General features: G+C 43.7%; 1 protein-coding gene across 4 annotated transcripts in view; it reads left to right on the plus strand.

The window, feature by feature from the left end:
* The first annotated feature begins 4,315 nt into the window (after positions 1-4,315).
* TOX3 (TOX high mobility group box family member 3) overlaps positions 4,316-13,026 on the plus strand; it is a 77,722-nt gene continuing 69,011 nt past the window's right edge. For 2 of the 4 annotated variants that reach the window (XM_027647029.1, XM_027647030.1), the window contains exon 1: positions 4,316-4,452. In XM_027647029.1, coding sequence (XP_027502830.1) covers positions 4,324-4,452 — 129 coding nt within the window. In that variant the 5' untranslated portion in view covers positions 4,316-4,323. Of the gene's footprint in view, positions 4,453-8,688; positions 9,367-13,026 lie in introns of those variants that run through there. The other 2 variants (XM_027647031.1, XM_027647032.1) reach the window with 2 other exon arrangements.

Here is a 13,026-nt window from a genome sequence, read left to right on the forward strand (position 1 = left end):
CAGATCTTAAATTTTTTATTCAGAAACGAATTCCCACAAATTAAAGGGCATTTATTAGAGGGATAGCAGTATGTCTTTTTAATCCTGTAAGACCCATGTTTCCAGGCAGCCCAAACAGAACTCCTAAATATATTCATGGGCAGCTTTTGCATAGTTAGTTATTGAATTTGCATTTCAAAATACAGGCCCTGTATGGCTAAATCTGTGGCTGCTTTGTCCTGAACGATGAGATACACTGTGGGCTACCTTGATTTCAGGGGTAGTTCAGAATATAGTAGGAAGCAGTAATTGTCTGGCATGACTGAGCTCCTCTTGTTGGTTGAGAATGGGTCCAGGGCTGAATCCATCAGCGAAACAGAGGGAGCTTTTTTAGCAAGGTCTCCTACTTCCCCAGAGAATGGGAGATACCACACCCTGTGTCCATGGGCTCTGCATGAGCTTTGGAGCTTAAAAACCTGCCTTTGAGCAAGGGGGAAATGTGGGAGGAAAGCTGGAGAGATGAACATGCCATTCCAGGGGACAATTGTTTTGTCCGTTTTCTAAGATTGGGCATCGAGGGGTTGTTTGGAGGAGGCTCTGCAAGGGGCAAGTATCCTCCTGCTTAAATTGTTGTTTTCTGCAGATTATTTCCTAAGAGTGGGGCAGGAGAGGCAATTTGATTGTAAGGATTATGCTACAGCTTTCATTGTTTAGGATGCATACTGTAGCCTTTCTATGAGACGATTACTGTCCTGGGCTTCTCTTTCCATGCATATGAAAATACACTTTGTAATTTCAGGGAGAAAATATCTTTAAATGGTATGTTGGAGGAAAGAAAATATTTTATATTTCTAAAAATGATAAAAATCCAAACCCTTTCTTTAGCAAAATATTTGTTTCTTGAATGTAATTATAAATGTCATTGTACATTCTTCCTGACTTCAATGCTTATCTTGAGGAGTTCAGTGAAAATAAATTGTTTTCATGAAAGCAGAGAAGCCATTTGATAAACACACTGTCTCAGAAAATTGTTCCTGAAGCAGAGGTCATTCTCTCACTTTAAAAGAAAGAGAATATGTTTTAGAAAACAAGCCAGGCAGCAGAAAAAAACATTTTTTGTTTCAGACAATTCATTTTAAAAAGCAATGTGTAAATCATATGGAAAATTCTGCATTGATTATTTTGACTGCTGTAGAACCCTGGAATAAATGAAGTTGAAATAGACTTATATCAAAGAACATTGCATTTAGTAGCAAGTCAGAGTGTTATTTTACTACTGATTTTTTTTTTTTTCGGATTTGGTTTTGTGATCAGATGTTTTATTAAATATTAGCCATTCATGGAAATGAGGACTGATTCCTTAAGAACAGCTTGGCACATACTGTTCATGAGCTTGAGGAAATTGTCTAGAGAACTGGAATCTGTCTTCAGCTTTTCAATGTTGAAAATGTGGCCCATTGAGGCATCAGAAGAAAAAAAAAGCTCATAACAACATAAGTCCTGAATGAAAGTATAACAGTTTGTTTGGAGAAGTTATTGCAGTCCTAATTACGCCTTCAGAAATCTGTTTGTTAATTTTTAATCTGATGAGTTTATGTATGTGTCTATTACTAAGTCCCAAACTCGATTGTACAACTCCTTATAAAATAGTGCTTCAATTTTTTTAATCCTCAGCTAGAATTATGCTGCTATTAATACCAGTGTTATTAATATGCTCTCAGAAGACTACATCATTAATTAGGAGACCTAAAGGATAACTAATGGGTCCTTTGGAAGATTATTCCCAGTTATTGTATGGATCTGATCTATCCAAATAAAGCTCCATGTCTACAGTCTTATCAAATTTTGTTTATATCTTTGTATTCTCTAGAACTGATCACTATTTTATGTAATAACAAGTGCTAGTAGAAGGTGTGACATTAATATCATGGTAACTCACTGTAACATTTGAAAGGGACATGATGATAGCAGCATTTTTAAATAATGACTTCTGGTTTTAAGGCATGACTGTTAAACTATAGCTTTTTACCTTATATCTTGGCAGTGTCTCATCATTGGCTTCCAAGAGATGACGAAGAGTCCATTCCTTCCACAGCCACCAACAAAGGATGTGCATTGTGGTCACTGAGAGTGTACACAACTCCCTTCCCAGCTCCCAGGGACAACCAGGGCACTGCTCTCCTTCTCCCCAGGGTACCACAGAGCTCTCAAGGGTGAGTCTGTGCTTTACAGTGCAATGTGTGCACCTCAAATACATCAGAGGTCATAGAGCTGTATGTGTATCTTTCATTACCTAATAGAATATTGGAGGAAACTAAAACAGAAAAACACGTATGAGTGAGTCTGTTGCAGACACAAGGGTTAAATGTAACCTTTCTCACCTGGAAAAAATTTTCACCATATCTCACTAAGACTTTTCAGATATGTTTAATTAAAATAATTTGTTCAGTAATTAGACTTGGTTCTACTGTAAAATGCAAGTTTCTGCTGGACAAATTCCTCTAAACACAGAAGTTAAAAGAATTGGGATTGCTTGTGGTGAGCATATTTTTCTTTCTGTAGACATTGTCCTTCTAATTTCCCTTTAAAAACTTGGTGCAAGTAGCTTTTTTCTGCCCCTCTTATAATAATTCCAGCAGTTTAAATTCAACAAATATATGATATATGAATGTGGAGAGAGAGGAGAAGAAAAACAGAAACATACCACACAGCCCTATATTTACAGATGATATAAATTTTATATGTGTGTGTATATATATATATATGTATATATATACCCCCACACATGCACATATACAGTGCCACCTCTAACCAGGTTTTCCTGTTTTGCTTTAAAATGGCATCCGTGGAAGAAAGGAGCACACTGCAACAATTTCTTAGTTTCAGTTAATTTTATTCTTTAATGCTAATCTGGAAACGACACTGTTCCAGTCATTGTTCTCCTAAAGTCAATTCTTATATTACTGGACAGTTCCTTTTCTGTTTTCAGTACTGCAGTCAGTTTGTTTTTCAACATGGTCTTTATCTCACAATAACTGTGTACTAGTATGTGAGGATACTATAACACTGCAGTCAATAGCAACAGGATATTCACTCTGCCAAAAAGTAATCCTATATTGTCCATTACACACGGGTTATTTTGGAAGATTGTGGAATACTTTCTTTAAAGCAGCAGAAACCTTTTTGCTATAACATAGTTCAACAGTATTAGAGGTTGTCTCTGTTCTCTAAACAACTCAAACACCTGTTTTTCTGCTAGAATATTGTGAGAAATATTTTATGTGATTTGAGGTGGTAAAATACTTCAAGTAAGGTAAGAGACTTCAGCACTCCACAGGAACATCAAAGCAGGCCCATGTAAATGTCTAAAAAGTTTAACAATTTTACTTTTTTCCCAGTTTCACAAAATGCATTTCCTGACTTGGGCCTGAAAGAAATAGAATTTTCACAAACTAAAACCTTGCAGTTGTGATGGTTTTTTTCCCCTGCAACAATACATACTTGCATTTTGAAATAGTGATTTGTATTTATAAGGAATGGCTATAAAAATAGTTTTAAAAAAATCCTTTGATCTGTAGTTCTCTAGCTGTAGCAACTGAGACAAAGAGAAGGTAAATGATCATCTGGCAGACAAGCACTAAACTCCAGCTCCTCTGATTATTCAGCTTCTCCAATCTGCTGGCTGAAAAGTCTTCCTTTACTGCAGGAAACATAGTCAGTGACTAATAAGTGTTTATTGATCTCTGCTTGAGATACTTGCTGAGAAATGTAGATATCAATGAATATTTGATCTGATTTAATGTTAAGAACAAAAGTTTTTTCCTTATGGCCTCATTTATATAGGGTATTCATGCCCGCCTGATCACTTATAAATGCCAGCTGACTCTACAATCTGATGAGAAGTGGACTTCAGTGAGACAAACTCTAATGAATTAATATGCTACTAATTGTACTTTTTCTTAGCCAAAAGTTACCAGTGTAGTTGTTGCTTTGAAGGGTAAGTCAAAATATCATTGATTCCCAGCAGCTGCACTTGATAAGTAGAATATAGGTCTAATTCAAAGCCCATTGCAATCAATTAAAGGGACTCTCTATTGATTTGAGGAGCCTTTAGATTCTTTTCTAAACCAGGCCTGGTTGGTGCTGTCTTTATTTTCTCCTGTATTCCACTCCTTTTGTTTTGTGCCCTTCCATCCTGCACATGTCCTCTGGGGTGAAGGGCTAAGACACTTTTCCTTAACAGGTGACATCAGGGATGCTGTTTCTCCATCTCCTCTTGTTCCTCCCAGTTCTTACAGAAGCCAACAGACATGCTGTAGGAGACAGGAGAGCCCCACGGGAAATATGGATGCACAGGTACATCTGGGGAAGGCCCCAGAGGACCAGAGCAGATCCAAGGACAGTGACAGGGACGCCGAGGCTGAGCTCCCTGCCTGGGATTGGGAAGCAGCTGAGAGCACACTGGATCCTAAGGTGATGACTTTCTACTTCTCTTTCTCCCCTTTTCTTTCTCTTTCTTCTCCTACCTTCTTCTTTGCAAAATATCTTGTAAGGCAGACCAAAGAATTCTACCAAGTGCCTTGTTGTGTATAGATAAGTTAAAGTTTGCTGAGTTAAGGTCTGCAAAGTGCCTTACTTATTTTGTCTGAATGTTTTCAAATTTGCCAAGTACCTTATTCTACTTGAATGTTCTGAGAATTGCAAGTAAAAGTTGGTATTGAACCTCCTAAGAATTTGGTTGTTACTCCCACTCACTGCCCAGTGTAAATCCAACCACCTTCCCCTAAACCTGCTGAATGGGCTGGGGAAATACATATGGACCCTGCACTGTGGATATGAATTTCAGGTCTTCTTAATGCTGACTTTGCACTGTAAAACTGGAACAAAGAATTCCAGTCCAGCTTTGGCTTGTTCCACCCCTTCTTCCTCATTTTCCTGCCCCCTTCCATGCTTGCTGTCTGCCACTGGGAGGGAACTGTGTGGTCAGGGACAGGGGCTTGCTGAGGGGCAGGGCTGGTGGAGGACTTGGCTGGCTATCTTAGCATTTGGGTGTTAGGGACCTGCTGTGTTTGCTCTTATCTCTAAGGTTCCTTCCTGACCCTGTGATTTGTGGGAGTAAATCTTCCAGTGCCTTTGACTTCTGTATGGTGACAACAAAAAAAAAAAGTTACTGAGCCTCTGATAACTATTTCCATGTTACAGATTGGCAGACTGACATAAGGTTTGCAAAGTAGTTTGCAGAGGCTGTAAAAGGTACCAGTTTGTCCTGGTACAAAAAGAAAAAGACTCACCAGGCTTTTGTGGGAATCAGTCAGGACTGGAACATTTCTATTTACCTGTGAAAGGTTTCTGGGCAGCAGTGAGAATTTGTGCAGGCACACTTTCAAGTTTGTATATGACTGATTCACTCAATACAATTTCTGTTCTTACATCAGAAAAGCAGTTTGAGTGTTCTTAATGGCTTTTAAAATTGAATTGTGATGATGAGTCAGAAGAAAGTATAGCTGAAGATGGAACAGAGTCACTGTTTGTGTGTTGCTGACTGAATCATAATTGCTGGCACCAGTAGGTATACATTCAAACCTTTATGGAACAAGGTTTTTCAAAAAGTTTCTTCGAAATCAAGGCTACCCAGGACCAGGGAAATTACTGGAGTACTCCACTTCCTGTAGGTTTCCACTTGCTTTCATTAAACCAGCAGAAGAGAAGGGAATATTTACTCAAAATATTTAGGAATATTTACTTCATACTTCCAACTACTCTGAAAGAAAAAAAAAATTAAAAGTAGAATTCCAAAGCCAGAGTTTTACTGAAGGAACTTAAAGAGAATAGCCTGAGTTTGTTTGGACCCCTTTCAAGCATTATGTACAGAAAGTTATAAATGCTTTGGCTCGTATTCCATCTCTAATGTACTCCTGAGACAAATATATTGTGACTAACAAACAGGTATGACGTCATGTATATGGATTAAAAGTCTAGCAGAGGTTACTATATTAGAGAGGCGCTGAAAAAGGAAAACACACACTTGCCTAATTCTTTAGTTTGTAAAATTTTCTCTAGTATCATATCACATAAAATCACATTTTATTTAAAAAGAAAAATAAATTAGCATATATATCCCAGTTTCTCTTCAGTTTTTCTTTAGATCATTTAGATCACTTATTAATTTCACTGCGGTCTTCCTAAAAGACTGCAAAAGACTTACTTTGGGTACTAGGCAGAGGTAACAAAGCAAGATTATGATCAGGGATTGGATTTTTATTGTTGTTGTTGGAAATATAAAATTTCAATGTTTTAGTTTCAAAAATGTATAAACAGTATTTCAAGACTTTTCATTAACTTCTATTTTGGGGATAAGTGTTTTGCTGAACTTGAGCAAAATTACTTTTTTCAACTCTTACTTTTTCCATTTCAATTTTACATTAACTTTCTGAGCCAGTGATGTCAAAATGGAATATTTTGAGGTATTACTCTTATTTTCAGAAGCAACTGTGTTGGAAACTGTATATCCCATGAGAATTTTTAAACTTATCATTGTTTACATCACTCCTGAACTTAACCCTCCTAACCCAGCGGCAGCAGCCACCTGCCCATGGAGCACCTGGTGTGCCTCCCACCGGCCACCTCTGCTCCACAGGCTCCCTTTTCTGGCCCCAGAGCAGAGGCCACTGCTCCAGCAGAGGGACAGAACAGATGAGTTGGGCTGGTCAGCTGGGGCTGCCTTGCCAGGAAGGAGCTGTGCAGCAGCCAAAGCAGGCCATGTGCTGCCCATATATCACACAGGTCTGTAGCAGCCTTTCAGTGGCTGCTCAGTATGGCAATGGACCCAAATCCTAAACTCGGAACCATTTGCTGTTCGTTCCTTACTGAAGTAGTTTCCCTCTGGATTCAGTGGGAATGTGCTTTCGGTTTTTATTAAAAGTGTAGAGACCTAGAGATAAGCAGTCTGGAAATAGCTGTATTCATATAGCAGAGCACCCCAAAACTTGATGCCAATGATCTGTTTCTCTACCTGAGAATCTGCTTATTCCAACATGTACGTTTGGGTCTATGGAAATGTTTGTCACCCAAAGAATAAAACAAAGTAGGTATTACTTTATTAACCTCAGTTGAAAAGTGTTTTCTGTGCCTGTACGCTACCACTTTTCTGTCGCTGTGTCAAAGAAATGCTCTAATGCTATGTTGCATTCTGAAACAGCTTCAGTGTCTTTTTCTGAACAATTTGCTTCTCTCAGGAGCATAAATAATTTTTGCCACAGGTATGGGGTGTGCTTGTGCGAACACTCTGCGCTGTACATTCCTTAACCATTTTCCTTCTAGCAACAGAGTACATCTTGCAGGGTTTTTTCCCCCTTTGGTTAAAAATGGTTGACACAATGAATATGAAATTGGATTAGCTATTTAACAGAATATGCCTATTATCTTTGCTATCGAGGAATTTGCCCATTTTCTGCCCAGTTTTCTAGAGAGTTAAATTCGGAATATTCCATGTAAGTACAAATGTGTGTGTTTAATTCTGCTCTCAGTACATACTAGAGATCTTCACTTCAAAGTGTGATACATCAGAATCAATATCCGGAATAAAGGTGATTTGGTATGTCCTGTGCTACCAGGAACTACTTGTGCAACCATAAATATTGAACATAAGATTTCTAGGAATGGAGATGGGAAGATGTTCCCTTTTTACATGTTGTAGCTATTGACTGTTTTACAGTTTGCTCCAAGGTGTCTAGACTGTGCAGAATCACGCCTAGAGAGGAAGTGTGGGGCACTAAGCTCTTGAGACAGGTGTCAGTCAGAAGTGGGACTGAGCATCGGACCAGGATGTCTGTCCTTGGCAGCCACGCAGAGATGCAGAGACCTTCCGAGAAGGTCTTGCTGCTGTTGTAGAGTTAAACCTTGTATACTTGTGCTGTCATTGCTATTTTGCAACCAGATGGAGTAAATTCAGTCTGGGGTGCACTTTTAGTTGCATTATAACTGCCCAGGAATCTGTTCTAGACTCAAAAGGTGATGTTCTCCCCGTCACAGAAGCCTTGAGTGAAGGACGTATTTTCATCCTTCTTCCTCGCACCGTGTCTGCAGGGCACAAGTAATGAGGTTAAGTGGCCTTTGTACTGCTTTAGTGTTTCCTCCAAAAGTTCTGGAGCGGGATTTCAGGTCAGGAAAAATCCATGCAAAGGAGCAGATAGGGGAGGGCAGTGCCTATGACTGGCTAAACAAATTTGGGTTATTAGCAGATTGCTTTGACTCACCACCCAGAGACTTTGCGAGTTCGGGGAGGTTTCTGTGAGGCAGGCTACTATGGTTTAAAGTCCTTCTCTTGACAGTACGCTAGAAAAATCTCCTTTCTTCTGCCACCAACCTGACGCAGCAAGGCAGCGGTGTCAATCGATAAAGTGCATTACCAAAAAAAAAAAAAAAAAAGGCAGAAAACTGGTGGAAGCGGTGAAAGTTACTCACCTGGAACCTTCGAGGAGCGAGGACAGCCATGGGAAGCGCAGCTGCCGCTCCCGTCCCCGCTCCGGCCCCGCACCGGGCGGGGGGGGCGGCGGGCGGGCGGCGGGAGGGGCGCGGCGGGGCGGGGAGGGGCGCGGGCCCGGCCGCTCCTCCCGGGGAGCGCTGCCAGCGCGGCGCCGGTCGCTCGGCACTTCGCCCCGCAGCCCGGCCCGGCCAGCGCAGCCCGTGTTGCACCAAGTCCGGGGTAGCCGCCCCCCTCCCCGGCAGCCCGGGGTGGCCCCGCCGTGTCCCGCTCCCCCGGCCCCGCGGCGGGGACGGTCCCCCCCCGCCTTTGTCGGGCGGGCAGCGGCGGCCGGTCCGTCCGTCCGTCCGTCCGTCCGTCCGCGCCGGGCGCGTGGCTCCTTTGTGTACAGCAGCTGCTCCTGAATGCGGAGGCAAAGCCCGTGGCTTGGCACTGAGCTTTTAAAAAACAACAGCCCTCCCTCCCTCCCTCCTTCCCGCTCCCCTGCCCTCCCTCCTTCCCTCCCCTCCCCTCCTCCCTCCGAGGTGGACGGGCACCCACCTGGGGTCCGCCGCCCACCTCTCCTCTCATCCTTCTCTCTTCTCCTCCTTGTTTACCTGCACTTTTCCGCCGCCTCTTTCCCCCGCTGTCCCCGCCGCCCCCCGGCCCTCGCTCGTCCCCGCTCTCGGGCGGGCTCGGCGCCCCGCAGCTCCGCTCCCTCGGCGGTTTGCCAGTGCCCCTGCCCCGGGGAAGGCACTTGAAGGTGGATCTATTAAACCTCCCGGCGGTCTCTCCAAGTGCACTTCTTGGACCAAATCTCCAGCATGGATGTAAGATTTTACCCGGCTACGGCGGGCAGCGCGCTCCCCGGAGACCCCTCCAACCTGGACTTTGCCCAGTGTTTGGGTTACTACAACTACAACAAGGTGATTATTCCCGCGGGCGTTAATTCCTCGTACTGCTGCCCGGGCCGATTCCCCGGGAGCCGGAGTTCGTGCTCCGTCGGGGCGGGGAGGCTCGGGGCTGGGGGATGCCCGGAGCCCGGGCTGGGTACCGCTCTCCGCGGGCCCGGGGGACACCCGGGCATGGAAAGTTGTGGTCGGCGGGACCGAAGCTCGGGGCCGAGCGCCTCCTCCTGCCGCGGCCCCGGCGGGGCTCGCCCCCCGGGACCCGCCCTCGGGTCGGTGCTCGGGCAGTTCCGATGGGTGCGGACCGCAGGCAGAGCCGGGAGGAGCTCGGGGAGCCGATCCTGCTCCCCATGGCCCGGGAACAAAGGGTCCGGAGCGCGCAGCGTTCGCGGTGGGGTTGGGACTTGCCGAACTTTCCCCGGCGCGTCGGGCACAGCCCGATGGGGCTCGGGCGGCCCTGCGAGCAGGGAAAGGAGCCTTCATCTGCTCTGTTCTTTCGGCTCATTCCGGCTCCGTTACGGCCAGTTTCTAACTAGAGGATTATACAAACGGGAGTATTATCTAAAAGTACATCAGCTGCTGGCACGGGAAGGTAACTAACGCTCTGGTTTGGCGAGGGTTGTCAGAGAAGTTGCAGTACCCCTTCTGTCTATTCGCACCTTCTCTGCGGCATGTGCAGCGTTTGGAGTAAACGTTACAGTCAGAAGCAATAGTCATTTCCCAGTGTCTACGTTCGTTTACAGAAATATGTTTTAATAATACGGGGATGATTTGTTTCACAAATTACTCCAATCTGCGAAAGGCAAAGTTAAGAATGACACTGTGACTCATGCTATTTTGAAAAAGACTTAGCTGTTTGCACTGTGATGTGTCAATAGCACATTGAGCTATTAGCACTGGGCCCTCACACATGCACATAAAGATCCCTTTCACACTGTGTTTTTCCTGGTGCTGTGTTTGTCCAACCTCTGGGGCCTTTTGTGAGGCACTGCATGAGATGCTGGGGAAAAGAAGGGTGCTGCGCGAAGTCTAAGCTGCTGTTAAACCCTGGGGTTTTTTTAGAGAATCCTTTCCAAACGAATAAAGTTTGCCGAAATACAAAGATCACTTTCAGAGAGAGAAGTAATGTGGGTTCAAATAGTAGCTGGAGAAAACTTTCTCCTAGAGAGATGGCTTGTGAAATAGGTGTCGTGGGCGGACTGTTGTGTCGCTCGTGTCCATCCTGGCCGGTGGGTGCTGAAGTTTTGGCAGGGGTTCGGTGGCCGCCCCTTGTCCGTCCCCGCCGTGAGTGGCGATGCACGGCCCGGCCTCGCGCATGCGCCCTGCGCGGGGCTCCGGGAGCGCGGCTTTGTTAGTCCGGGATCGGGGAAGACACGGGAGCGTGAATCAAAGATGAAATGTCAGCGCCAACTCTGAGCGCTGCTAAGGACTCCGAGAGGTCTCAAATGCATTGTAAATGCCCGCTGTTGTCTGATACGCCGGCTGATTTTGGAAACTTGCAGCACTTACCGACAAGCAGCGTGTTTTACTGTAAATTTCACTTGTTCAGTGACTTTCCTGTTTTGCATTTTTTTCAGGTACAGGCTACTGTATGCTTTCTTTTTAATGTATTTTTTACGTCCAAAATTTTTAATATATTCTGAAAACTAGTACATTATTGTGGCCTTTAACTTGCTGCAAGTGCATAGTTATTTATAACCTTTTGACTGTATTCCCCTTCGTCGCACGATGAGGACAGAGCATGCATTCAGGAAAAGTCAAGAGTAACTAACTTTTGACCTGCACAGAAACACTTTTCAGTTGCTGTACTCCTGAACATAATTTTGGCAAGTATCTTGCAGGCTAGGCTTCCAGTCTGCAGCAGAAAATATTTTAATTAACAGAGGGCAGCTCATGATGCTTGCGTCTTATAATAGATATCTTTGTATGCAAAAGGCCTAATCCAGAGCAGACTGACAGCACACGAAATTGTGTTGCTGTTGCTGTGAGCTCTTCATTGGCTCAGCTGGGAAAACAGCAACATGGTACACAGGTGTTCCAAGGACAGAGAAGGAGTTCGTGAATGAGTTCCTAGAAAGGATGGTCTTAACTCTGTTAATCCAGTCTGATTTTCTACCTTGTTTATAATCTGTAACCAAAGGAATCATTGTAAGTTTTGGGGTTTTTTAATTACCGTGATAAAAAGAGTACATTTATTTTGAAATCTTGCCTCCCTATCTTGCTTTTCTTGTATTCTGTCCTTTTCCCTGTGTTCCTAAGGAAAATAAATGATTACTGTGTTAGGCACTGAGATGACCAGAAGGCACAGAAAAAAAAGAGCTGAAATATTTACTCTGCTGAAGTAAATGGGAGAACTGTTATTGATTTCACTAGGGACAGTATTTCACCTCAAGTCTTTCTGAAACTCATTTGAGTATCCTGCCCACTCATCCGTGCCTGCTTCATTGTTAGGAGCTGAATCCATATTCTCCTTGTGACAGTGACATTGCCAGTGACAACTGCCGGGAAGCAGTGTGATGGCAAGAGTAAACACTGTGTGCTTGTATATAGGTGCAAAAGCAGAATTATTTATGTGAAAATATTCTCAGGATCATTAAGACATGGAGTCGATGGCATATGGCTTACGTGTGGAAGATTTTATCTTGTATCACGGTGTCTAAAAATATCAAACATAAAGCCTTTTAGTGCAAATGGATTATGAGACAATGCTGCCTTCCACCTGCATGCTTTAAACAGAATTTACCAGGACTGTACGGTTTTTTTTCCTTCAGTAGGTACAGCACCAGCAGGAATGTGGCAGACTGACCTGTGAATCCCCAGGCAGGACTTGGGATCTCAGGGTGCCCAGTAAGCAAGGGTCAGTGGTGGGAGAGGAACTGCAGCCTGAGTCCTGGGCTTGGAACAGGCCCAGGAACTGTCCTGGCCCCGACCTGCAGGTACCCTTCAGTTGTATTCCATCCCCACTGTTGCTTAAGAGCAATGTTGTGCTTTTGAAATCAGTTGTCAGTACTGGATAAGTAGACCTAAGGATAAGGGATCTCACTGTGGTTTTTTGGGAGGAGCATTACTTTTGAGTATATGACAAACAATTGAAAACAGGATGATGTACATAAGTATCCCTGCTATCGTTTGTACTACAGCAGTTTCTAGAAGATTCATTGGCATTATTTTTGTTGAGATGGTTTGCAATATGGTGTACACATGTAGAGGGCAAAAGAGGAAATAAAGACACAGAAGTGCAGTGATTTGTCCAAGGTTACACAGTCGGTCACTGACATAATCAGGGCCACAACCAAGGTATTCTGAGATTCAGTCCAGTGGTTTATGCTGAATCTCATTTACTCTAATAGGATTACTTACATGTTTAAAGTAAAGCATGTGCTTAAGTGCTTTGCTGGATCAGGGCCATATTTGATAAGTTTTCAGTCCTGGTGTGAGAGTACACAACTTGACCCTGCATGTGTCTGACCGGTGGTGGTTCGGGATAACAGTGATCCACCTCTGCTTCGTGGAATTGCACAAGTGAAATCATGGGCTGCCTGCTTCTAGAAGAATCCTGCTGCGGTATGCTAAAAAAAATTCACCAAAAACAGCTATAAAAATTTCAGAAAGTTGAAAGAGACCAGCTGTTGTAAAACATTCTGCTTCTGTTTTGAGCCCTTTTATGGTTCTGCAGAT

This window comes from Corapipo altera, unplaced genomic scaffold (assembly GCF_003945725.1).
Source record: "Corapipo altera isolate COAL_440 unplaced genomic scaffold, ASM394572v1 62, whole genome shotgun sequence".
Taxonomy (NCBI): Eukaryota; Metazoa; Chordata; class Aves; order Passeriformes; family Pipridae; genus Corapipo; species Corapipo altera.